The sequence below is a fragment of the Gadus morhua genome, chromosome 19, assembly GCF_902167405.1.
Source record: "Gadus morhua chromosome 19, gadMor3.0, whole genome shotgun sequence".
NCBI lineage: Eukaryota > Metazoa > Chordata > Actinopteri > Gadiformes > Gadidae > Gadus > Gadus morhua.
In genome coordinates, this window is record NC_044066.1 from 14510978 (window position 1) to 14538261 (window position 27284).

The 27284-nt window shown below is 49.1% G+C and overlaps 1 protein-coding gene across 1 annotated transcript in view; it reads left to right on the forward strand.

Moving 5' to 3' along the window:
- celsr1a (cadherin EGF LAG seven-pass G-type receptor 1a) overlaps positions 1-27284 on the forward strand; it is a 94526-nt gene that overhangs the window by 10887 nt on the left and 56355 nt on the right. Inside the window, 2 exon segments of the mRNA XM_030342458.1 lie at positions 21564-21919; positions 22839-23127. Of these exon segments, the coding sequence (XP_030198318.1) occupies positions 21564-21919; positions 22839-23127 (645 nt within the window).

The window sequence follows — 27284 nt, forward strand, 5'->3', positions numbered from 1 at the left end:
ACACACACACACACACACACACACACACACACACACACACACACACACACACACACACACACACACACACACACACACACACACACACGCGCACACGCACACACGCAGTGTGTGCCGGCATACTAGCGGTCAGCCAACATGTGTTGACCGGTAATTTAAGAGTGTTTTCTGTAATTGATTAAACGGAACAGACTCAGGACAAAAGTGTTTCTGTAACGTGAGGTGGAGTTGGCTCTCACCGTCAGAGGGATCAATCGTTATCTTTAGCTTGTCAACCATTATTAGAAGGCAGAGGAATACCCTGGCTACATTATGCTTTTCATATTTAAAACACCTAGGTTGCCATTCCTCCGATTGTCAACGAAGTGAAAGTTGTGGATCCAATGCTGAGCTTCCTCGATCCTAATCCACCTCCATGCAACTCTCTCTCTCTCTGCTTCTGAATGGCGTGCGTGTGCGTGTGTGTGTGTGTGTGTGTGTGTGTGTGTGTGTGTGTGTGTGTGTGTGTGTGTGTGTGTGTGTGTGTGTGTGTGTGTGTGTGTGTGTGTGTGTGCTGCAGCACTTCACTCAAACTCAAGTGGATTAAAAACGAGGAGTATTACTGTAACTGAACCCCCACCTATTTCTCTCTCTCTCTCTCTCTCTCTCTCTCTCTCTCTCTCTCTCTCTCTCTCTCTCTCTCTCTCTGGCAGTACCATCCTCTGTCTCTCCCCGTTGCCCCGTGTCTCTCTGGGCCGTGAGTGACAGTGACCAGCTGTTTCCACATGTCCATACTGACATGCGTGCTAAAGATGAGAGGGGGGAGGGCAGCAGCCATCAGACCCTCTGAACCAGTTCTCCCACCAGTCAAACGGCCGCACTGGAGGACAGATTTAACCACCGGGTCATACAGAGACCCTATGTCATTAGCTAGGGGTCAGGGGTCAGATGCAACCGGTGAGTCATACAGAGACCCCATGTCATTCGGTAGGGGTCAGGGGTCAGCGGTGCACGTCTCAGGTGACTACAGGACAGGTATGAGCAGACATCGGAGATCAGACCCAGAACCTTCAACTGGGAGTGAAACGCCCCAACCCCGAGACACAACCTGTTTCGTGTCTTTAAATATGTATGGCAAATGTCAATATATATAATACAAATTATATTGTCTTTTTTGTTTATACAGAAGTTAAACGGACGCTGTCAAAAGTTATCACAGGAACTCCTTCATTGCAAGTTATTCAATAGTTGAATAACTTGTTCGAACTCTTTCGCTGTTAAATATTTCAAAGCCAAATATTCAATTATTTGCTTCAAATAATTGAATATTTCAACAAATAATTGAATATGTACATTTATTTTGTCGAGGCGCCCTTGAGGCTTCTCAGTCAACCCGGCCTCTCTGGGAGACGTTGATGTTACACTGAAAAATGCTGATTTCATCCTCCTTTGTGCTGTTCACGGAGACGTCAATCAGACTTACTGTTAGCCTGTTAGCCCCGAGGAGGACTCAGTGACAGGTGCGCTGTCTTCTGTAGCTGATAGCTCATACAGCCGTTAGCTTCTCTTGCTAATAGCATCTACCGCCATGAGCTTATTTAGTTGGCAGCATCTACACCAAATTAGCCTCAAATGCTAATGGCCTCTATTGATAAAGCCTCTGTGGTTATTAGCTTGGACAGCTAGTAGTTTGTACGGCTCAAAGCTTTGACTATGGCAACTTGTCGCTTCACAGATAAAAGCTTAGCCAGCTAGTAGTTTCTATAGCTTATAAGTGAGTGAAAAAAAGAGTCGATGGCTAATATCATCTATTGCCAGTCGCTTCTACTGCTACTGCCTCTACTGCCAGTAGTGCTAGCAGCAGCTGCAGCTGATAGGTTTGGCTGCTTGCTCCTCTGCAGTGGATGGCGTCTGATGTGAAAGGTTTCCACTGTTAGCGGCCTCCATGCTGTTGGTTTGTAGCTCCGACAGCTAGTGGCTAGTGTGTGGGAACGTGTTGCATCAAGCTTCTCTCGCTGTCTGAATTACTGCGTGTCGTGGTGCTTTCCAAAATTATCTCCTGGAATTCCCTTTGATTACCTAAGTGTTGAGTTGCCCGTTTGTCACTCACACACACACACATGCACAACACATGCATGCATGCATGCATGCACGCACACACGCACGCATACACTCGTGCGCACATCTCCTGGGGGTCCTCTTACAGCGTCTAATGTTGTCAGGGCAACCAGCGTTCTGCACTGACAGCTTGGAAAGGCTGACTTCCCTGAGAGAGAGAGAGAGAGAGAGAGAGAGAGAGAGAGAGAGAGAGAGAGAGAGAGAGAGAGAGAGAGAGAGAGAGAGAGAGAGAGAGAGAGAGAGAGAGAGAGAGAGAGAGAGAGAGAGAGAGAGACTATCCTGACATGGTGAGAACCTTTATAGAGAGAGCTGATGGAAAGAGATCCACCAGCTCTCTCTATAAAACCAGCATCCATTAAGTGTCAGGTCCAGACTGTCCTCGATCCCAGTTCTATCTCCCGGTGATCTGATATCCCGGAGACCACAGGTGGGAGATCACAAACATCCTGAGATGACAACTCAGACACACACACACACACATCCTGAGATGACAACATAGACACACAAACGCACACACACACACACACACTTTGCCCAACGTCTCTGGATTTCATTCAGGTTTCACACAAATATCCGTTCTCTCGGTGCGTCGGCTAAACAAAACCTGCCACTCCCTCAGAGACGTCTGGAGTTACCGCGCTATCAAAATAAAAGCGACTTAATCGCACCTCAGAACAGTCTCCAGTTACGGCTCCATCAAAATGAAAGCTCCTCCATCCCCCTTCAGGACACTTGTTGGTGACGTGTCTATCAAAATAAAAGCGACATAATCACATCTCATATTTGCCTCTGGGTAGGTCTATTAAAAAGACTACCTCACTTAATCTTCTGTGTTCAGTTACAGGAATACCAAAATAAAAGTCCCGCTACTGAGTGTTACGGGTCTGCGCTGGGTTTTACATGTGCTGTAAAGGAGCTGGCCTTGACAGTTGGAGATCTAGTTTTGGTTATGCAGCTTACAGGCATTCTTAATTTCACATTTGATGTTGGGAATTGAATGCGTCACGATTACACCTAACATGAGATATTCATCAGTTTCGGTTAACGGGTTTCTTGTCATGTTCAGTGTGTGGGGTGGGAGGGCTGTCCTCAGCTTTCAACATCAGCCAAAGACACTTGTCTCTGGCCCTGTCTATAGCCCGGTCTCTAGCCCTATTCTTGCTGTTCTAGCCCTGTCTCTGGCCCTGTCTATAGCCCAGTCCCTAGCCCTATCTAGCCCTCTCTTTGGCCTATTTTAGCCCTGTTTAGCCCTGTCTCCAGCCCTGTTCTAGCCCTGTTCTAGCCCTGTTCTAGTCCTGAACCAGCCCTGTTCTAGCCCTGTTCTGGCTCTGTTTAGCCCTGGCCCTGTCTAGCCCTGTTTAGCCCTGGCCCTGTTCTGGCCCTGTCTAGCCCTGTTCTGGCCCTGTTCTGGCCCTGTCTAGCCCTGTTCTGGCCCTGTCTGGCCCTGTCCGGCCCTGTTTAGCCTTGGCCCTGTCTGGCACTGTCTAGCCCTGGCCCTGTCTAGCCCTGGCCCTGTCTAGCCCTGGCCCTGTCTAGCCCTGTTTAGCTCTGCTCCTGCCTAGCCCTGAGGTGTCCTCAGGTGTCCCATGTGACAAAGGGAAATAACATGCGTGCTGCAGACACACTTTATCAGATTACCAGGTGTCGGGACAGACAGGAAGGCTGTAATAATGTGACCAGTGTGTGTGTCTGTGTCTGTGTGTGTTTGTGTGTGTGTGTGTCAACTGGAAGGGGAATTGTATTGGGTGGATAGAATAAAATCGGTTAGTCCTCTGATGTGTGTGTGTGTGTTTATATCCGATATCTCCGTATCCGCATGTGTGTCCGCATGTGTGTTTATCTAAATGTCTACCCATGGACGTTCCTATAGAAGGTGTGTGTGTGTGTGTGTGTGTGTGTGTGTGTGTGTGTGTGTGTGTGTGTGTGTGTGTGTGTGTGTGTGTGTGTGTGTGTGTGTGTGTGTGTGTGTGTGTGTGTGTGTGTGTGTATCTTTCTATAGTGTGAGTGTGTGGTATTGCCTGTACAGTCAGTGTGTCTGCAAGGTGTGCAAATGTCTGTGTTTGTGTAAAGTTGTGTGTGTCTGTGTGTGTGTGTGTGTGTCTGTGTGTGTGGTTGTGTAGGTCCCTGAGTCATACGCCTAGCAAATACAATTTCTGTGGCTGCTAATGTGCGAGCTGATGTCTTATTTGGATGTCTCATTCAGGAGGTGTGTGTGTCTTTGTGTGTGTGTGTGTGTGTGTGTGTGTGTGTGTGTGTGTGTGTGTGTGTGTGTGTGTGTGTGTGTGTGTGTGTGTGTGTGTGTGTGTGTGTGTGTGTGTGTGTGTGTGTGTGTGTGTGTGTGTACGGGGTATGCATGCATGCACACAAGCGTGTGTGTGTGTGTATGAGAGACCCCATGTTTGTGCACAATATGTGTGTGTGGATGTGTGTGTGTGTGTGCGTGTGTTCGTGTGTGTGTGGCTCTGTGTACCCAGTGTAACAGGAAATGCCAAGTAGCTAAGGTATGCTGATGGCACCTCCTTCTCCCAGCTTCCAGGGAAACAGGAAGAGGCAGAGTAGAGGAGCGCAGAGCGCGCTGATCTTTAGTGTTCTAATCATATCACCTCAGTCAGCGTCCGCCTTCATCTGAAGCCCCCCCCCCCCCCGGTTTATGAGAGACGTGTTGTTGAGCAGAAGGCAGGGTTGAGACATCATGCTCAACACTGCCTAAAGGTAATGCTTGTAGGACATCGGGGATCGAACCCAGAACTTTTGTATGGGAGTCGCACCACCATTATCCACTGCACCGTACTGCCACCACCCAGCACTAGCCTAACCTCGCTGGCAATAAAACATTAAACGCACGCATCGTAAATTCCCAAAACGATTTAGGAATTTACGATTGCATGCGTTTCATTTTTTTCGTCTTCCGGGACCCCTTTGGGGTGTCTCGACCCAAACCTCCCCCCTCCCTCCCTCCCTGTCTCCCCCCTGTCTCGACCCAAACCTCCCCCCTCCCTCCCTGTCTCCCCCCTGTCTCTACCCAAACCTCCCCCTCCTTCCCTGTCTCCCCCCTGTCTCTACCCAAACCTCCCTCTCCCTCCCAGTCTCCCCCCTGTCCTGACCCAAACCTCCCCCCTCCCTCCCTGTCTCCCCCCTGTCTCTACCCAAACCTCCCCCCTCCCTCCCTGTCTCCCCCCTGTCCTGACCCAAACCTCCCCCTGCCTCCCTGTCTCCCCCCTGTCCTGACCCAAACCTCCCCCCTCCCTCCCTGTCTCCCCCCTGTCTCTACCCAAACCTCCCCCTCCTTCCCTGTCTCCCCCCTGTCTCTACCCAAACCTCCCTCTCCCTCCCAGTCTCCCCCTGTCCTGACCCAAACCTCCCCCTGCCTCCCTGTCTCCCCCCTGTCCTGACCCAAACCTCCCCCTGCCTCCCTGTCTCCCCCCTGTCCTGACCCAAACCTCCCCCCTCCCTCCCTGTCTCCCCCCTGTCTAGCCAGCCTACTGTTCAGTCTCACATCCAAACCCCCTCTCTCTCTCCCCCCTCTTTTCTTTTCCTCCTCCTCCTCCTCCTCCTCCTCCTCCTCCTCCTCCTCCTCCTCCCCCTCTCCAGGGAGCCTCCCAACACGGGCAGCGCGCCCACATTGGCTCCCGCTGGGTGCCCTGGTGCATTCTGGGCCGTTCTGGGCCACGTCTGGGTTATTCGGGGGTTTTCCTCCTCTACTGATAGCAGGGAGGCACAGAAGCTCCCACACCGTTGGCGTCCCTGTGGACTCATCAGGGGGGCCGTGACTCGTCAGAGGATGTCGTTAACGGGGAGCTTGTCTTCGTCTCTGCCCTGAGGCCGGTTCACGGCCCACTGCCGGTGGTTTAACCTTTGACCCTGACAGGTTGACCCTGTTTAGGTTGAGGAGAGCCTTGGTTAAAGCAGCTGTGTGTGTGTGTGTGTGTGTGTGTGTGTGTGTGTGTGTGTGTGTGTGTGTGTGTGTGTGTGTGTGTGTGTGTGTGTGTGTGTGTGTGTGTGTGTGTGTGTGTGTGTGTGTGTGTGTGTTAAACAGCAGGTTTGTCTAAGAGAGGAGGGGTGTGTGGGCGGCCAGTCTGTTACCTCTAGGGGTCAAATGCAATGTTAAGAACACACACACACACACACACACACACACACACACACACACACACACACACACACACACACACACACACACACTGCCCTCACCCTGGATCTTTCTCTAAATATCTATGATTTAATAATCACATCTAAATTATACAATGAGACATTTCCCCAAATCCTGACTGAATAAGTCTTGTGTGTGTGTGTGTGTGTGTGTGTGTATGTGTGTCCATTTGTCTGTTTGTGGTCATTCCTAAAGTGGGTTGAGTGTGTGTGCGCACGAGCTTGTGTGCGCACGAGCTTGTGTGTGTGTGTTTTCTAAGTGTCAAGCTATAGTAAAGCCCTTCCGAGTGAGTGAGTGAACGAGTAAGTGAAGGAGTGAGTGAACGAGTAAGTGAACGAGTGAGTGAACGAGTGAACCTAAAATTTTGTGAAAGAGTGAGTGAACGAGTGAGTGAACGAACAAACGACTGAGTGAACGACTGAACAAACGACTGAGTGAACAACTGAACAAACGACTGAGTGAACGACTGAACAAACGACTGAGTGAACGAGTGAATGACCAAGTAGCGGTGACCGAGCGAGAGAACGTTCAAAGCCCTCGTCTCCCCCCTCCCCCCCTTGGTGCGACACATTCCGTGTTTGTTGATCTTGTGGTCGGTGGGACCCCGGCGGCCCCCCCGGGGGCCCCCACTGTGACGGCCATGTGGACGTGTGTGTCAGTGTAGATGTCATCGTCCGGAATAGCCGGGACCGATCCCGCTCCGATCCGCCCCGTCCCGCCCTGGCAGGAACGCTCGGGCCCCGGGTTCGTGTTGCTGCTGGCCCTTTGGAGACCAGGGTCGGAGGGGGCCCCACGAGCCATCTTATCTAGCGGGGGGGGGCCCGTCTCAACGCCGACCCCCCCCCCCCCCCCCCCCCCAGCCCAGCAGAGCCATGTGGGTAATGCGTGGAATGAGCCCGGTCAGCGCTGCTGTGAGATTCCGTAGCAAGGGGCCGGCGACGGCCGAGAGCCGACAGCTGGCCCCGCCCGGGCCCCTGTAACACGGGGGGGGCCCGGGGCCACTCGTTACTGTAGTTCACGGCTGACTGCTGAACTATCCATCACACGCTGCACATACACACACACACACATGTAGATATACACACATATATATACACACACATATATACACACATACACACACATATATATACAGTACACTCATATACACACACATATATACACACATATTATGCACGCATACACACACACATATATCCATGTATCCATCCCATAATACTGAATTTCTGTGTCAGCAGGTCTTCCTCAAATGTGTCCTGGGAAATGTCCTTTTTAAAATACCGAACCTGTTGAATGTAAATTCTTCTTTAGCCGTGTGATTTGTATAAAGATCAGCCATGTCTTGAAAATGCCCACACACGCACAAACACACACACACACACACACACACACATACACCAGACACACACGCACACACGCCACAACCGCATTCACATTCTTTTTGCTGGCCTTATCACAGAACACACACATCTTTTTAATCACAGAACACACAGGTATACACGCCTTGCAGTCATGTTCTGTACGTTTAAATAGTGATTTCAGCATTCCACGGCCTGCCACAGGAATTAGACTGCCTTAGTTAGGACTAGCCTGCTTCCTCTTCCTAACCCACATTGCACTGCAGTCCAATCAGCTTGACAGCTTGAGTGCGTGTCACAACACAGCCACGCTGGGATCAATGGTCCACACGTTAGGTTTCTCAGTACGGGAGGGGCTGTGGTGATTGATGAGCAGCCAGACCCAGGCTGTTAATCATTAACTTATTAAAATTAGGAACGAGGTTCTCTCTCTGATGTCTGGGCGTGTCCGCGCAGGCCCCCTGCTGTCTGGGTTTACTGCTGGTCCCGCCCCTCCCACCTTAATGTTATGCCCCCCCAAACGAAGCCCACCCCCCTCCCCACCCCACCACGAAGACCACCCCCACCACCAGCGCTTTCTACTTTCTATCTAATGTCTGCTTATTTTACTTTGTGTGTGCTTTGTGTGTTTACGTTTATTTGGTGGAGAGAGAGAGAGAGAGAGAGAGAGAGAGAGAGAGAGAGAGAGAGAGAGAGAGAGAGAGAGAGAGAGAGAGAGAGAGAGAGAGAGAGAGAGAGAGAGAGAGAGAGAGAGAGAGGGAGGGAGGGAGGGAGGGAGGGAGGGAGGGAGGGAGGGAGGGAGGGAGGGAGAGAGAGAGAGAGACCACCCAGCCGTCACCCCTTGTCCTCACATCACCTGCCCACAGAAAGTAAAACCCTGAAAATAAAAGTTTCAGGTAAAAAGCAAAAAAAAGCTCCATCCGTCTGTTTTCAGACCCTCTGTGAGAGAGACTCTGAGATCCGCCGTCCTGTATCTTATTAATGGAGCTCTCGTCCTTCAGGGCACCATACTAGCGTGCTATGCTAGCGTTAGCATGCAGCAACCTGTTGAGGCTAGACACTAAACAAGATTATTCAAATGTGACCCGGGGTACTTTGTGGCAATTTCCTTCCTTTCTCTCGCTCTCTCTCTCTCTCTCTCTCTCTCTCTCTCTCTCTCTCTCTCTCTCTCTCTCTCTCTCTCTCTGCACGGAGAACGGGACGGAACAGAATCTGAACCAACAGGAGTGAGAGTTTAGAGAGACGACTAAAGAGGAGGAGGAGAAGAGGATGCAGATAGGAGGCCAAGCTGGAAGCTCTGCTGTCTGATAGGAGGAGGAGAGAGAGAGTTTAGGGAGGTAGAGGAGGGCAGGAAACAGAGGGGGGGCATGGAGTGCAGAGGGGGAGGAAGGAGACAGAAGGAAAGGGACCCCTTCCTCCCTCCCGCCCTCTTACTTCAAAGTTTCAAAGTCTCTCCTGGTGAGAGGTTTAAGTTCCTGTCTTTGTTGTGGTGTCTCTGTCCGGTACCACGCCCTCCCCCCCCCCCATACAAAGGCTCAGAGTGGGGGGCTAACTTGCCTCTTTAGGAGCTGAGGGCCGTCATTATGGCAGTGATGGGGAAGCCCTTAACACCCACTGGACACGCGCAGGGTGCTCTCACTCTCTGACCCTACCCTGATGACTCTCTCTCTCTCTCTCTCTGTCTGTCTCTGTCTCTGTCTCTGTCTCTCTCTCTCTCTCTCTCTCTCTCTCTCTCTGTCTCTGTCTCTGTCTCTCTCTCTCTCTCTCTCTCTCTCTCTCTCTCTCTCTCTCTCTCTCTCTCTCTCTCTGTCTCTCTGTCTCTCTGTCTCTGTCTTTGTCTCTGTCTCTCTCTCTCTCTCTCTCTCTCTCTCTCTCTCTCTCTCTCTCTCTCTCTCTCTGTCTCTGTCTCTCTCTCTCTCTCTCTCTCTCTCTCTCTCTCTCTCTGTCTCTCTGTCTCTGTCTCTGTCTCTGTCTCTGTCTTTCTCTCTCTCTCTCTCTCTCTCTCTCTCTCTCTCTCTCTCTCTCTCTCTCTCTCTGTCTCTCTCTCTGTCTCTCTCTCCCTCTCTACCTTGATCCCTCTCTTTCTCTTTTTCTATCTCTTGTTCTCTTGCTCTACCTCTCGCCCTCTGTCTCTTGCTCTCAATTCAATTAAAACTTTATTGACGTGTTTTCTGCTTTGTATTTAACTTTCCATGCGCTTCAACAACACAATTGTTTCCATGGACATTACCAAAACACAAGAGTACAACCTTACAACAAGGCATGTAAAGTGTAACAATGTAAGAATAAATAGAGAGAGGTACTTCACTCTGAAGACAGTCAATTCTAGTACTTTTGGAGCTTGCGTGTGTCTGTGTGTGTGTTTGTGATCATGTTTAGTTTTAAATTTGCCATAAATTCCTAAAAATAAATCACTTGACATATACAAACCATACTTTCCTTATCTCAGTCCAATATCAATAGTTTTAAGTCTTGTACATAAATAAACTCTCCCGAGGCGTTCGCTGACATCACCCAACAACGCTGTTCTCTGAGTGACGGGTCAGATTACGGCCCACCCCCTAGCCCAGTTTCCCGCTCTGCTAATTACAAGCTAGGGTGACAACCTGAACTATCCTGTAGAATTATCCGTTCATAGCCTTTCCCGAAACCCCCCGCCCCCACCCAAACTCCAGGCTGTAGTCTTTTACTCTGACTTAAGAACTACAACTCCCATCAGCCCCGGCTCTCCAGGGGTCTTGGCGGTCCCGTGTTTGGTGTATTTTCCTTTCCCAAGGTTTTAACCTTGGAACGAATGTTGAGAGGGGGAGGAGGGCGGGGGGAGGGGTCTGTTGTCGACGGTTACACACCTCTGCTCCTGAACGATGTGAACTCAGGCTGCGAGCCGCAAAACATAACAATAGCAGAGTACAGCAACTCTCTCTCTCTCTCTCTCTCTCTCTCTCTCTCTCTCTCTCTCTCTCTCTCTGGGTTTATAAGACCATCTTCGTATGCTGTCCGTCTCTCCTCGTTAGGTAAATCTAGTCCTGGTGACGGTTAAAGTCGGCAGCACCACTGGTCCGTAATGTTAAAGAAGCAGCTGAGACTGAAGCTGAGTTGTTATTGTTGGTCGCCGTTGGTTACGGAGTTGCCCGCTCTTCCTCCTCAGTCAGAGTCGTATCTAGATAAAACTTTAGATGTGATCCGCCATTAATTGGTGATTGATGAATGGCCAAGTATTAATCATATAATGTCTGTATAATGATTTTTATCTTATCTTTTCCAACTGCCAAAATAGATTAGTCTCGGCAATTATATCATAAATATGCATATTGTCGCACCCCTGAAGAATAGAGTAGATTTGATTGGAAAACTTTCAAATCTATTTAATTAGAATAGAATGAAAAACGTCAGCAAACTGTGTTTCTTCATCTGATAATAGAATGCATTAGACTAGACTGTATTTCAGCAGAATAGAATCCTATAGAATGGATGACAATAGAAAGTATGTCGCCAAGGCGTGGACAAGAGGAGGGTGTGTGTGTGTGTGTGTCTGTGTGTAAACCTTGAGACCCTTGTCTTAATGCTTTTGTGTGGCCCTGGCGGGGTGCCCATGAGCTGTGTGTGTGACACACACACACACACACACACACACACACACACACACACACACACACACACACACACACACACACACACACGCAAACACATCTGTTGGTACTCAACAGATGTGTTTGCGGCATTGAAGGGAATGAACATTCTCACTATAATATTAATAAATGTCTTTCAGCGTTGACCTGTGTTACTGCGAGATTAAACCGGTTTCAGCTAACGCAATCCACTTAAGAGGGACTTGAACTTCAGGAGTGCGCACACAGACGCAGTCACACACAAACGTGCACCCCCTCACGTGCACGCCCGAGGGTGCGCCCGTGTTGGAAGTGTCTCGCTCCGTTCACCCGGTGACACAAGTCTCCCGGTTTCCCACGGCAACCCACCCCCTTTTTTTTTCAGCCTTTCCTTTTGAAAAGGACCAATCAGACGCGGGCTGGTAACCGGGCACCCTGTTTATCAGTAACCACGGGAACAATGGCCGAAACCCGACACCTCCTCAGAGAGGCTAGGCGGGAGAGGGATGGAGAGAGGGGGAGGCAGGGAGAAAAGTAAAGTGAGGGGTGAGAGAATGAGGAGGGAGAGAGAGAGAGAGAATGAGGGGGGAGGGAGAGGGAGAGAGTGAGGGGGGAGAGTGAGAGAGAGAGTGGGGGATAGAGAGAATGAGGCGGGAAACAGAGGGAGTGAGAGAATAAGGGGGGAGAGAAAAAGGGAGAATGGGGGCGGAGGGAGAGAGAGAGAGAGAATGAGGGGGGGAGGGAGAGAGAGAGAGTGAGGGGGGAGAGTGAGAGAGAGTGGGGGATAGAGAGAATGAGTCGGGAAAGAGAGGGAGTGAGAGAATAAGGGGGGGAGAGAAAAAGGGAGAATGGGGCGGAGGGAGAGGGGGGAGAGAGAGAGCGGATGAGGGGGGAGAGAGGGAGAGAGAAAATGAGAGGGGGGAGAGAGGGATTAACAAAAAGGACATTCAAATATAGAAAAAAAAGGCATGAGAAGAGGGAAAGAAAAAGAGAGGAAGATAAAACTAAAGAAACCACAGTTAACTTGAACACGGAAATAATTTGAGAGAGAGAGAGAGAGAAAGAGAGAGAGAGAGAGAGAGAGAGAGAGAGAGAGAGAGAGAGAGAGAGAGAGAGAGAGAGAGAGAGAGAGAGAGAGAGAGAGAGAGCACTATGAAGGAAGAGAGTAAATCAAGTGTCAATTAAGATTTGTATTAAATTACATACAGAGAGAGAGAGAGGCCACTCACAATCTCTCGCTTTACACTCTTTGTTTGGATTCAAATATTTGAAGGCTGCAGAGAGAGAGAGAGGGAGAAAGAGAGTGGGGGCGAGTTTGTGTGAGTGTGTGTGGGAGAGAGAGGCAGAATAGAGTGCAGTGTTAATGTAATGTATACGCGTGCTGTGAGCCCCTGTGTGGCTGGGGTTCAGAGCTCAGCAGGACTCAGCACCTGTTAGTTTATCGGCTAGCATCTACGCCTGCAAAACATGGTCGACCAATTAACGCATACTGGGGCTGTGTGCGCGTGTGTGTGTGTGTGTGTGTGTGTGTGTGTGTGTGTGCACGACAGAGACATCTGGATGGAGGGTAGAGTGTGTGTGGGTTCGAGAGGGAGAGAGGGGGACAGAGTGGTCACAGCTGGGCGAGTTCTGCCCAACGAGAGAATCAACCGTTTGACTTTTAACCCCTCTGTGATCTTCTGCCTTCAGCTGAAAGACCCCTCATAGAACACACACGCACACACGCACACACATACACACTCACACAATGCATGTGCACACACACACACACACACACACACACACACACACACACACACACACACACACACACACACACACACACACACACACACACACACACACACACAAACACAAACGCACACACTTATGGCAGTATCGTATCGCTGACATGCAGGGTTCTGTTAAACATGTGCTATTGAATAGGGTTATCAGTTTGTTTTCAAATCAGCGAACATATCCCTCTACATATGGGTGTTTCGCCTAGTTTAGGAAGTGAAGCCATTCGTGAGTTTAGGAAGTGAATCCGTGTTGTTGTTTGAAACTGTCTGTCTGTCTCTCTTTAGTCTGTGTGTGTGTGTGTGTGTGTGTGTGTGTGTGTGTGTGTGTGTGTGTGTGTGTGTGTGTGTGTGGTGTGTGTGTGTGTGTGTGTGTGTGTGTGTGTGTGTGTGTCTCTCTCTCTCTCTCCCCCTCTCTCTCTCTCTCTCTGGTCAGTATTTAGGTCAGTGCCAAGACTTAATTTCTACGGTTGCCTTGGTCACCAGTTTAAGTGTTTCTAAGTGTCCGATGACTTCTGCCCCCCCCCCCACCCACCCACCCACACCACACACACACACACACACACACACACACACACACACACACGGAAAATCCTGAACGAGACATCAAAATAAGACAGCACACACATTAACTGCCATACAAACATTATTTGCTTGTCGTACGACTCAAGAGAGACAAAGAAGCTCTAGACACGAACGATGTTGGAGCTATGACGTTTTTAACATACACCCGTTGTGAAAGTAACCCTCCTCAGATAAATGTTTTCGCTACTCGAGCGTGATTATTCTAGTTTCTCGTCTTCAGTGTCTTAGTTCCGTTAAGAGATTGATTTTATTGGAGTTGTCAATCTTTAAGGGTGGGGCAGGGTGCGACCCCTGGAACCTTACAACCTTTGACCCCTTAAGAGGAGGATGTAAGTTGACAAGTCTCCCTGAAGAGAGAATAAAGTGAACACATAGAGGACAGAGACAGGAAGAGTAGGGGAGGGAAGAGAGGCAGGAGAGAGGCGGAGAGAGAGTAAAGAGGAGGAAAGAGAGGAGATGGAGGAGAGAGAGAGAACGAGAGAGGGAGATTCTTAGTTGACTGACTCAAGTTTACACAGTTCTACAATGAAATACTTGAATGACAACTCTGTAAACTTCTCTACGTGTGTGTGGGTGTGTTTGATTGTGTTATCAGTTAGTGTGTCTGGGACCATGTGGAATAACAAGGCTTTTGGACTTTCTGCATGTCTTAGAAATAAAAGAATGAACAAAATGCGTCTTAAATGAACCATTCATAAATCTCACAGCAGCTTCTAAGTCTCCGGGACATTTGGGAATAGACTTATTTCAAACTCATCAAATCTTTATTCAAGTCAGGCCTCAGCTCTACTAAATGTGTGTACATTGCATCATCCCGAAAGTGTGCCGACACATCAAGGAGACATTCGCCCAAGACGCTATCGTAGCTGCTAAGTGCACCTAGCTGTGATGATAGCATATACAGGGGAGAGACTAATGGTGTTCAGTGTGACTCCAGGCTTCGCTCTCCTCAACTTTATGGATCAGTGGCGCCTGGACAGAAGCCCGCATACAAAACGTTCACGATCGGCGTCTTTACGATATGCAATTCAATGCTAAAGAGCTTTATTGGCAAGGGAAATAAACATTGACGTTATGAAAAATCAACCCCTGTAAAATGGAAACACTGAAATATAAGAATTAAATAAGAAAGTAAGCTAATAATACCATAAAGAAATTTAAAAAAGAGGGAAATATAAAAGAACACGGATGTAGACCTACAAAATAAGTCAAATATAAAAAACTATAAAAGGCGTATTATTGATCAAATATAATCTTTGTTTTGATAGCTTCACACACAAAGACCAAGACACTATTTGTTTTCTTGTATCCACGGTTAACGAGCCCATTAGCATGTAGCCTAGCCTAGCCTAGCTAGCGGCTAACCTAATCACCGCCCGCCCAACTGCCAAACTGCCGACTCCGGCTTGACGCGGCGTTGGCTCGTCGCCCCCCCCCTGGCATCTCTCTCTCCCGGGTCGTTTAGTATTGTCAGAGGCCTCAACAGATGTCCCTTTCTTCGCTAAATGGGCCACAGATACTGTAGCCGGGTGGTTTCTGTGGGGTTTGGCCCGGGATCGGGACCCTGCAGGCTTCTGTTGGTTACGGAGCTGATGAGGGGGGGGGTTGGACTGGTGGAAATGACCGGTAGTGGTCCCGGAGTCAAATCATACCAGGACCGACTGGGCCGGAAGCTGCTTCATGGAATGATCAGCGGTGACAGTGGACACGCACGCACACAGGAACATACACGCACACGCACGCACACACAGGCTAATGCACACACACACACACACACACACATACACACAGACACACACACACACACACACACACACACACACACACACACACACACACACACACACACACACACAGGCAAATACACTCCCACACAAACACACACACACACACACACACACACACACACACACACACACACACACACACACACACACACACACACACACACACACACGATGAATGACTCAGCCACTCCGGTCAATCATTACTTTTACTAACGATGGGAAACAAACAGTACACACTATAGGCTATAGTCTCTCTCTCTGTCTCTCTCACTCTCCTCCCCACCCCTCACTGTCTCTCCATGCTGCTCAATGTCTTCCTTTCTCGCTTTTCTCTTTCTGTCTCCCCCCCCTCCCTCCCTCCCTCCCTGCCTCCCTCCCTGCCTCCCCAGACATTCCTCTGGTCAATTATCTAACCCTGGTCTGGCCGTGTGTGTGTGTGTGTGTGTGTGTGCGTGTGCGTGTGCGAGTGCGAGTGTGAGTGTGTGTGTGTGTGTGTGCTTGTATCTGTGCACGCTTGTGTTTGCATGTGTTTTTGCATGTGTGTGGTTGTGTGTCATTGTGTTGATCCAAAAGGAGGACCAAGGTTCTGTGTGTGTGTATAGGGGATGTTAATGCGTTGGTGTGTGCGCGGTGTGTTAACGTTTCGTTGTATGTGTGTGCGGTATGTTAATGTTTTAGTGTGTGCGCTGTGTTAACGTTTGAGTGGTGCAGTATGTTAATGCGATATTAAACAGTGTTCCTCTGGCGTCTGCCGATTGGTTAGACGTCTGAGTGTCGAGGTGTCCCTGAGCAAGACACCTCACCCTCACTGCTCCCGACGAGCTGGCAGTCATCTTGCATGGCTGCCTCCGCCGTCAGTGTGTGAATGTGTGCATGAATGGGTGTAAGTCGGTTGTCAAAGGTCTGCTTACAACCTTGCTTCTAACGTAGCTCGGACTGATGGCAACAGCAGCAACCCTCGTAACCATGGTGACAGCCGACAATGTGGGGTCACCCGGTGGCTGTAGGGGGTATCAAAGGGGGGGGGGGTATTTAGGGGGGGTACATTGGGTGGTCCCGGGGGCGTGTCTGCTGGCTTGTCTGATATGTGATCTTGGTGGGCAGAGAGAGAGGGAGAGGGAGAAGCAGAGAGACAGAGAGAGACATGTGCTGTATGTTCTAATCATTAGAATTATACAATATGGGGTGCTTATGCAGTAGAATCTAATGCATAAGCACCCCATATTGTATAGACAGTGTTCTGCTAATGGAGCCAATTAAAGGTAATTCTTTGAAAGAGAGCTAAAAAGAGAAAGATATCGTTGATGTATGTGTGTGGGTGTGTGTGTCGGTGTGTTGGTTTGTTTGAGTGATTGCCTTTCCAGTTGTTCTTGCTATTTGTTTGTCAGTTCCTCCCTATAGGCTAGGGGGCATTCAGGTGTGGCCAATGGGGAGGGGCAACTGGATATACATCTGCTCACTGATTGGTCGGAACCTGCTGGCTTTACACTCTTTGTTTGGATTCAAATATTTGAAAGCTCCAGAGAGAGAGGGAGAGAGGGAGAGGGAAAGATATGGGGAGAGAAAGAGAGAGTTGTCTGTTCGTAAGGAATTTGCAAACACCTGTTAAGGTTTTAGTTTCCATGAATGGCTGTTGTTCCTTCCCCAGTAAAGCATGACACCAATAAAATTAACTTTTCACCACTTCCTCTTCTATAAAAGCACTTTACTCCACCACCAACAGGTTTCTTAAGATCCTTAAGAACTAGTTATTCATTCACACATTTATAAAAAATAAAGTTTTTGTAAAAACAAATTTCAATAGTGTCTTTAACCTTAACTATGCAAGCTGCTACTACCTCCTGTGTACAAGTGTGTGTGTGTGTGTGTGTGTGTGTGTGCGCGTGTGTGTGTGTGTGTGTGTGTGTGTGTGTGTGGTGTGTGTGTGTGTGTGTGTGTGTGTGTGTGTGTGTGTGTGTGCAGGCGCTAAGTGTGTGTGTGTGTGTGTGTGTGTGTGCAGGTGCTAAGTGTGTGTGTGTGTGTGTGTGCAGGTGCGTGGGAGACCTCCTAAGTTCTTCCATCTCTGGTGGGCTTGGCACCTGTGTGTGTGTGTGTGTGTGTGTTTCGTCGTCACAGTTGTCTGTTTGTTTTTTCATTGATGTGTTTGACTGCCCCCCCCCCCCTCTCTCTAAACACCCAGTGTAAACAGTCCTGGAGGGTGTGTGTGTGTGTGTGTGTGTGTGTGTGTGTGTGTGTGTGTGTGTGTGTGTGTGTGTGTGTGTGTGTGTGTGTGGTAACATCCGTTTGTGTCGTACCACAACACAATTTGTGTCACGCTGTGTCAACAGCTCATTAACACCTCCTACCTCCAAGCTGACCGCATCAGGCTGCCCTCTCATTGGTCCACAATGAACTGATGTCTGATTGGTCAATGATTCATCAGTCTCAGATCGGATTGGTTAATAATTAATCTGATTTATCTCGAATCCTTGTAATAAAACGTTCAAGGCCATCATAAAGACATTAGAGTAAGTTGATTGGTTTGCTGATTGGTTTGCACAGCAAACATTTAATCAGGATTTACAATCCATTGTTAACCCTAAAACAAACAGAGCGTAATTTTATTGTACAGTATCTAAAATGTATGTATAGTCTGTACCTCACACTGTGTAACACATAGTACACTTATATTTCAGTATGTATCAGTAATACCTTGCGTACTGCATATCCTGTTTTTGATAGCCGTGTTTCCCATCCTGTGATAGGGAACAATGGCCCCACGCCCAGACATAAATCATCCATATTAAATATTGAATAAGTGATATTTAACGGGCCTCATTCGACCTCACGGCGGCCATCTTGGTTCCATCTTAGCTCTGAGCGCTCGCTGGGATGGGAAACCGAAGGACGTGATTCATTTGCGGTAAATCCATTCAGTTGGCCACCGAGTGTGCGGTCAGAGCTGGGGGGTCAGGGGGCCGTGGTCTGGGTGGATGGAGGTTGAATGTTATTGAAGGTCGTACGTCCTTACCATTAACAAGAGTACTGAGCATCGTGTAGCTACTTATCCTGGTTATCTTTGTTGTGTACAGAGAATGGGTTAACCTAGCAATTGTTAGTGCTTGGCAATTTGTTCGATAAACGTCCTTACTGTACAGACAGCGATACATTGTTGTTTCTCCTTCTTCTGACAGATGTACTTATTGTAAATTGCTTTGGATTAAAGCATCTGCTAAATGCCCTCAATGTTAATGTAGATGGATGTTGATGATGGCAATAGGTCATCAGCCGGGGCAATAGGGGGGCAATAGGTGGCTGAGGCTTTGGTCTGGGTTCATGAAGGTTGAATGTTGGATGAGGATCCGGGAGCTGAAGAAATGACATGACATGTGGGGAATGTAAACAGTTGCGTGTGATTACTCCACAGGTGTGTGTGTGTGGGTGGGTGGGTGGGTGTGTGGGTGTGTGTGTGTTTGTGTGTGTGTGGTTGTGGGTGTGCGCCGAGGCACGGCTGTTGGCAATGGGCAGCTGTCTTGGTGGCCCGATTGTGTTGGCACATGTTGCGTGTTCAAATATTTGTGTGTGCTCGTGGGAGTTTAGAGAGTAGGCTTTTCTAGGTGAGAGCCACTGTATCAAGGAGTGTGTGTTTGTGTATGTGTGTGTCAGTGTGTGTGTGCACTTGCACTTGCATGTGTGTGTATGTGTGTGCGTGCGTGTGTGTGTATGTGTGCCTGTGTGTGTGGTTGCGCGTGTGTGTGGTATGGATGTGTGTGATCATTGATCTCCTGTTTGGCAGCTGTCTCTATAAATACGTCTGGAAGAGATGGGCATTCAGTAGAGAAGATTACGTTAACGTTTCCAGAACACAGATGTATTCTGCCGAAGCATGTATGTTCATATGGTAGATGTATTTTATTATTAGTTACTGCTAATTACATGATAAGTGAAACCTTCTTCAAGTGTTTCATATCCCTTCACTGTAAATCTGTTCTATTAGCCTCACACAATGCACACAACCTTATTTAAGGTCACCTTCACTATTTTAAATTTTTTGTCTTGCCTTTTGAAACTTTATCCAATCAATACTCTCCAAAGTAAACCTCCTCACTCCGGACCCGTCGGTTTGCCGTTGAGAATTGCAGCCGATTGTAATTTGGCGGATCTGCGCTGGTTACCGTGGTTACTAAAGAGCAGTTGATTTGTCCTCTGAGTGGGTGACGAGTGGCAATGTCAAACAGGCCGTCTGACTAAGCATACAACATACTACTTAATCCCGGTGTCAGGAGTACCTTGTGTGTGTGTGTGTGTGTGTGTGTGTGTGTGTGTGTGTGTGTGTGTGTGTGTGTGTGTGTGTGTGTGTGTGTGTGTGGATGTGTGTGTGTGTGTGTGTGTGAGATTGTTTTGTTTGGCTAAGTGGTAACTGATTGTGTCAAAGGCAACTGAGTTCAACACTTGAAACTCTTGACTTCAAACAATTGTGTAGAGAGAGGGAGACAGAGCGAGGAATTCTTGGTCTACCGACTGAGAGTGTCATGGTTCAAGTTTATTCGTCACCCAGACACGGTTGTACTATTAAACACTTAGACTCTGTAGACGCATAAGTAAGCTGGAAATAAAACATATTGTGGAAACTTTCTATGAGTCTATCTAAAAGGTATTTGTGTGTGCAGTTCTTATCCTCACAAGTTTAGTCTACTGACTGCTACTTCTAAATACCTGGATATCCTAAAGGAAAGAGTTTCTGTTACAGAATGTAAAAACCCCTCAAATCCTCCTTTCAGCTGTTACCAAATGCCAATGTCTAGTCCGGTTAGTTAGTGTGTGTGTGTGTGTGTGTGTGTGTGTGTGTGTGTGTGTGTGTGTGGTTGTGTGTGTGTGTGTGTGTGTGTGTGTGTGTGTGGTGTGTGTGTGTGTGTGTGTGTGTGTGTGTGTCTGTAATTGCACGAGGTGTGTAATTGGTTGGAGACAAATGACCTCATTTGTCGTGGGAGCGACAGACACGGCACCTGTGACCTTGTCTTTGTCACTTTAACACACACACACACACACACACACACACACACACACACACACACACACACACACACACACACACACACACACACAGACACAGATACACACATACACATACACACTCAGTGTGTAACCCAGTACCCATGTAGTGGGCCTCACTACTACAGAGCTTTCTGCAGTAATGCCCCCAAGGGACGTCAGCTGGCCCCCACCTGTCAGCCGCATATCAGCCCGCAATATAGAACCCATCCCCTCCTGGTACAGACTCTATCTCCCTATAGAACCCATCCCCTCCTGGTACAGACTCTATCTCCCTATAGAACCCATCCCCTCCTGGTACAGACTCTATCTCCCTATATAACCCATCACCTCCTGGTACAGACTCTATCTCCCTATAGAACCCATCCCCTCCTGGTACAGACTCTATCTCCCTCTAGAACCCATCACCTCCTGGTACAGACTCTATCTCCCTATAGAACCCATCACCTCCTGGTATAGACTCTATCTCCCTATAGAACCCATCACCTCCTGGTACAGACTCTATCTCCCTCTAGAACCCATCCCCTCCTGGTACAGACTCTATCTCCCTATAGAACCCATCCCCTCCTGGTACAGACTCTATCTCCCTATAGAACCCATCCCCTCCTGGTACAGACTCTATCTCCCTATAGAACCCATCCCCTCCTGGTACAGACTCTATCTCCCCTATAGAACCCATCCCCTCCTGGTATAGACTCTATCTCCCTATAGAACCTATATCCTTCTGGTATAGACTCTATCTCCCTATATAACCTATATCCTTCTGGTACAGACTCCATTACCCGAGCCACGCTATAGAACCCATAACCTCCTATAGATTGACCCATATGTCCGTCTCTCCGGCCGTCCGTCCGTTCTAGAGCGTGGCTAGGGAATAAGACAGACAGAAAGACAGACAGATGGAGCCCGACAAAGAGGGAGGAGTAGAGAGATAGACAGATCGTTCGATGAGAGAAGGAAGTTGAGGTGAGCTTCAGACCGGTCGAACTCTTCTGTTCATAGCTCCCATCCCGTCCTTTCTGACCGTGCTCGTGTGAATGCAGCTCCATAGATCCTGACGCCATCTCATGCTAACCGAAGTTCTGTCTCTCTCCTGTCTGTCTCTCTCCTGTCTGTCTCTCTCCTGTCTGTCTCTCTCCTGTCTGTCTGTCTGTCCCCCCGTCCCCCAGACGGGCTCCACAAGGTGGTGGCCGTGTGCACGCTGCGCGTCGCCATCATCACCGACGACATGTTGACCAACAGCATCACCGTGCGCCTGGAGAACATGTCCCAGGAGCGCTTCCTGTCCCGCCTCCTCACCCTCTTCCTGGAGGGCGTGGCCGCCGTGCTCTCCACCAATCGGGACGCGGTGTTCGTGTTCAACATCCAGAACGACACGGACGTGCACGGCTCCATCCTCAACGTGACCTTCTCCGCCCTTCAGCCCGGCGGGGCCCCCGGCGGGGGGCGGTACTTCCCCTCTGAGGACCTACAGGAGCACATCTACCTGAACCGCACGCTGCTGAGGCACATCTCCTCCCAGCAGGTGAGGGGATGACACGCGCACACACGCACGCACGCACACACACACACGCACGCGCGCACACACACGCACACAAACATCCACGTTCACATGAACATGCACAAGCCACGCACACACACAAACATGCAGACAAACACACAAACATTGACATGCACGCACACACACGTCACACACACACAAGCTCGCCCACACGCACACAAACACACACACAAGCTTGCACACTTGCATCCATGCACACACAAACACACACACTCACAAAAGCTCACAAACTCCCATAAAAACACATATAAGACCATCCTTATGCACGGAAGTAATGTTTAACCATGTGCACACACTGCAACACTACAACACACAAGGACACGCAAATGCATGCATTGGTCGACATGCACACATGCTCACAAATACACACTCGACCTCTCTCACCCTCTCACCCTATCCTCCTCTCACCCTCTCCCCCTGTCACTCTCTCTCCCTCGCACACCCTCTCTCCCCCTCTCTCCCCCTCTCACCCTCCCTCACCCTCTCGCCCTATCCTCCTCTCACCCTCTCACCCTATCCTTCTCTCACCCTCTCTCCCTCTCACACCCTCTCCCCCCTCTCTCCCCCTCTCTCCCTCTCACCCTCTCTCACCCTCTCTCCCCCTCTCTCAACCCCTCCCCCCTCTCTCTCTCTCACCCTCTCTCTCCCTCTCTCACCCCTCTCACCCCCCTCACCCTCTCCCCCTCTCTCCCCCTCTCTCACCCTCTCTCCCTCTCACACCCTCTCTCCCCCTCTCTCACCCCCTCACCCTCCCTCACCCTCTCGCCCTATCCTCCTCTCACCCTCTCACCCTATCCTCCTCTCACTCTCTCTCCCTCTCACACCCTCTCTCACCCTCTCTCCCCCCCCCCTCACCCTCCCTCACCCTCTCGCCCTCTCCCAGGTGCTGCCGTTCGACGACAACATCTGCCTGCGGGAGCCGTGCGAGAACTACATGAAGTGCGTGTCGGTGCTGAAGTTCGACAGCTCGCCGCCCTTCATCTCGTCGGACACGGTGCTCTTCCGGCCCATCCACCCCATCAACGGCCTGCGCTGCCGCTGCCCCGCCGGCTTCACCGGGGACTACTGCGAGACGGAGATCGACCTGTGCTACTCCTCGCCCTGCCGCAACAACGCCCGCTGCCACAGCCGCGAGGGGGGCTACACCTGCGAGTGCCCGGAAGACTTCACCGGTGAGTGGGGGGTGGGGTATGAAGGGGGAGGGGGGGGGTTGGATCTGGAGGGGCTTGGAGGGGTTTTTAGTGAAGGTTTTGTGGTTTGGATTTTAGGTTTTGTGGTTGTGGTCGTGGTAGGTTTTGGTCCCACAGTGTTTGTGACTCGAGAAAGATTTTACTCCAGCTTTCTGTAAATTACGGTCTTATCTTACGCGAAATATATATATATATATTCCTATCTGGAGGAACATACTAGACTTGTTACCACGTGACCTAACCACGTAACCACGTCTTTTTGTACCTACTGCAAGGCGGTCTCTAATTTTCCCACATAATTTGACTCAGTGACTGGTTAGCATGTGTTAGCGTGGGAAAACCTGATGACCCCAGCTAGTGTCTACTGTCTACCACTGCTTTCCCGGATGATCAGTCTAGAATTTCACCAAGAATTGTATGCTTACTCACAGACCGACTGACACACTCACAGATACAGACTGCCAGTCACCAATTCCATGGATAATTGAGGCGCTTTTGGGGGTGAGCGGTAGGCCACAAGCCTTGCCCTGTGATTAGCATGCGAACGCTAGTTCTCAGGGTGATTCGATGAGGCTCCCACCTTCTCCTTTCCGCCCTAAAGTAATAGGAAGGAAGTCTGTGCGTTATTTTATGGAATATAGATGAAAAGGTCTGACACATGAAACCCTTACCCTTAAAGATCCTTAAACGGTTGTTTTACCAGCAGATATGATAGGTTATCTATCGGTGGGAACTTGTTTGGTAATTACCTTTAATGACTTTCACTGGAGTGTGCAGACAGGTTTTGTATGATGGCTCTCCTTTGGCGGTAGGTTGCGGTTGACCCCAGTTGTACGTGTTAAGGGCAGGCGATGTGACAGCCTACATCTGACACACTCTCACATGCTCACACATGTTTACCACACACACACACACACACACACACACACACACACACACACACACACACACACACACACACACACACACACACATTCCTTCAAGCACATGTATTCTCAACTCACGTGTATGTCAGAATTTAACGCACAAAATCTCTCTTAAACTCTTGTCACACACATGCACACACAAAGACACGCATTCACACACACACACAGACACACATGCATTCTGACGCACACACACACACACACACACACGCACACACACACACACACACACACACACACACACACACACACACACACTGAAGCACACCTGCACCCACACACTCAATCACACTCATACACTCACTGAAGTTAAGCACACACTTGCCGATTCAGATTTATGGCTAGGAAGGCATACGGAATGCCGCCCATCAGGCTAATCTGGACAGCTCCTTCCTTCAGCTCTGCTCCCCAATAGCATTTTAGCATTTTCTCACTTTATCTCCTCGGATTAGCCCGTTTTGTTTGCGGCGCATGGCTTCAAAATCAATGGTTCTGTTAGCTCTCTCAGCCACTAATGATAGCGCTAGCATCAAGCAAACAGTCAACACACAACTTTCTCCTCTTCTTCCTCCATGCAACGGCAATGAGATGGCTTTCATACGTAGACGAAACACAGCTATTCATTCAAGTGTGGGTGAACCCCCTTTTCAGCTTCCATTCGCACAATGGGATTTCAAAGAACGTACTTTTGGGCTGAGCATTCTAGGAAGGAGGGGTCGTATTATCCCAATAGTTAACGTGCCCTGCGCCCAACTTTTTTTGGAACGTTTTTTTGAGCAATGCGCATGAAATGTGCCACAAACCGTGGTGTTAAAGTATAAGGGTCCGTGAGACACTTATAACCCTCTCTCGGACGCAGACATCAAAATGAACTGCTGCTCAGACGGAGCTCCACACATCCACACACACATCGCCTCGCTGTCCCTTGGTCCTGATGTCGAACCGTTTGCTAAAAGGCACTTCGGCATCACGTAAAGGCTGATACCTGCGTGCCTGAGTGGATAATTGATGGAGGTGTTTGACAGAGACTGGAAAAAAAATAGGATTTTACTTTTGTTTTTTCTAATGCTAAAGTCTTATTTTAGTAACAGTGATGAAAGGGCATAGTTTACTCTGTGGACGATTGTACAAGACATACGTCAAAAATAAAGCAGTTTTGGGTTGACTGGCTTTTTAAAGTTAGATAAAACCCCTCTAAGAGTTCTAATGATGAGTTCATGTTTTTTTCTATATATGCAGGTTTAAAACAATCTTAGGCCAAACTTAACTGAACTAAACCAAACCAGAGTCAATTGAGCTGAGCTGAGTTTACCTTTAACTAAACTCAGCAGAGCTGCCCTTAGCTTAACTGGACTAATTAAAAAAAAACTTAATTTAGCTGAGCTTCCCTTAGCTTATCTTAACTGAAATAATTCAAAGGGATGTTTGACGCAAACCACATGACCAGAGACCCCAGACTCTGTGAATCCAAGGTACAGGATCCATAGGAAGAATTGGAAGCTTTCAACATTCCCATTCAGGGAAATATTCCCCGTCAGGAATCTGCCTCAAGCCCGCTCACCTGATACCTGCTGTCTGCTCGTTGACGGGCCCCTAAATACTGAGAGCCACAGGGCCCCCCCCCACGCACACAACACACACACACACACCACACACACACACACACACACACACACACACACACACACACACACACACACACACACACACACCACACACACACACACACACACACACACAAACCACATACACACAGTCCCAGCCTCATGCCCCAACTCACTCATAGACACACGTATGCAATCACAAAATCATGCTTACTAAATGTAAAGAGACCCAAATATATCTAAGAACGGAAACACAAAAACAGAAACACACACACACTCTCTCTCTGTCTCTCTCTCTCTCTCTCTCTCTCTCTCTCTTTCACAAAGCGCGCAGACTCTCCCACACACATAGCTTGACGTGTGCTCGCCCCCTCTTACCCTCCTCTGCCTTTCCGCTCGCTGCCTTTCCTCTGTCCGTCCCGTCTTATCTGATGTAATTACCTTATTATAACTGCTCACTCGCTCTCCCCTCGTCTCCCCGTCGCTGCCTCTCTCTCTCCTCTTTCTCCCTCTCTCTACCTTTTTCCCAGTCTCTTTCTTCTTCTCTCTCCTTCCTCCTGTCTCCCCATCCCCTTCATGGCTCTACTTCCTGCGTCCATCCCCCCCCCCCCCCCCCCCCCCCTTTGGAGGTCATAGTTCAGCGCTGGTGGCCACAGGCCTCCTCGGCGGCGGCCATTACGGCTCCGCTGACAGCTCCGGCCACAGCTTCGGTTTCCTCCGCGGGGGGGGGGGGAAGCGGATCCCAGCGGTAATTCCCGTTCGGAAAGAGGGATTAGAGCGAAGAGAGAGGGGCCATTACCTGGTCCCACACAGATCTTGTCTCGATGGGTCGGTTGACATGTTGTGCCGCCCGTCTGACCCGAGACCCGAGCCAAGATGGAGGCTCCGCTTGGGGTCCGGGAGCGGGAAAGGAATTCACACAGGGGCCAGGAATCTGTGATCTGGTTGATCTGATCCCAGGCATCCCATAATGAATCAGGAGGGGAATGCTGTGGCGTGATTTGACCGGCTAAGTTACAAATGATAATCTTAGTGATAGTTATGGCGATGTTTGACAGGTCAATCAGCCCTTTGTGAGTGTAGACCTCTGTTGATATGAGTCGTTATTCGTGTAACTATTTGATAATATTCATATCGTTGAAGTTCACACAGTTCACAAAGTTTCATTTAATCTCAGATGTGGGGTTAGGGATGGTTTAGTTTCACACAGACAGACAAAGAGCGTTTGATGAGGGCAGTTCCAACGCAGCAGTTGGCAGGCTAAGCAGGAGTTAATTGGAGCTAGCCTTCCTTTTCGTTCCGACCCGTTCCACATTATTTCTCTTTTTATTTCTCCACCTTTGTGTTTTCCTTTGGTGTGTTTTAATCTTTCCCGTGTTCATGTATTTATCTTTTGATTTCCTCCTTTGTATCTTTCTTTCTGCTCTTTGCTTGTTTCTTTTCTGTCTTACTTTCTTACTTTCTCCCACTCTCTGTCTTTCTTTCTATCTCTCTTTCTCCCCGCCTCTCTGCTCTATCCATAATGGTTTTGTCCAAATATGGTTGGTTCCCCGCTAACCCACAACAGACCCAGTCCAAAGGATTCTGTTCTTAATCTTTTCCTGGGGCT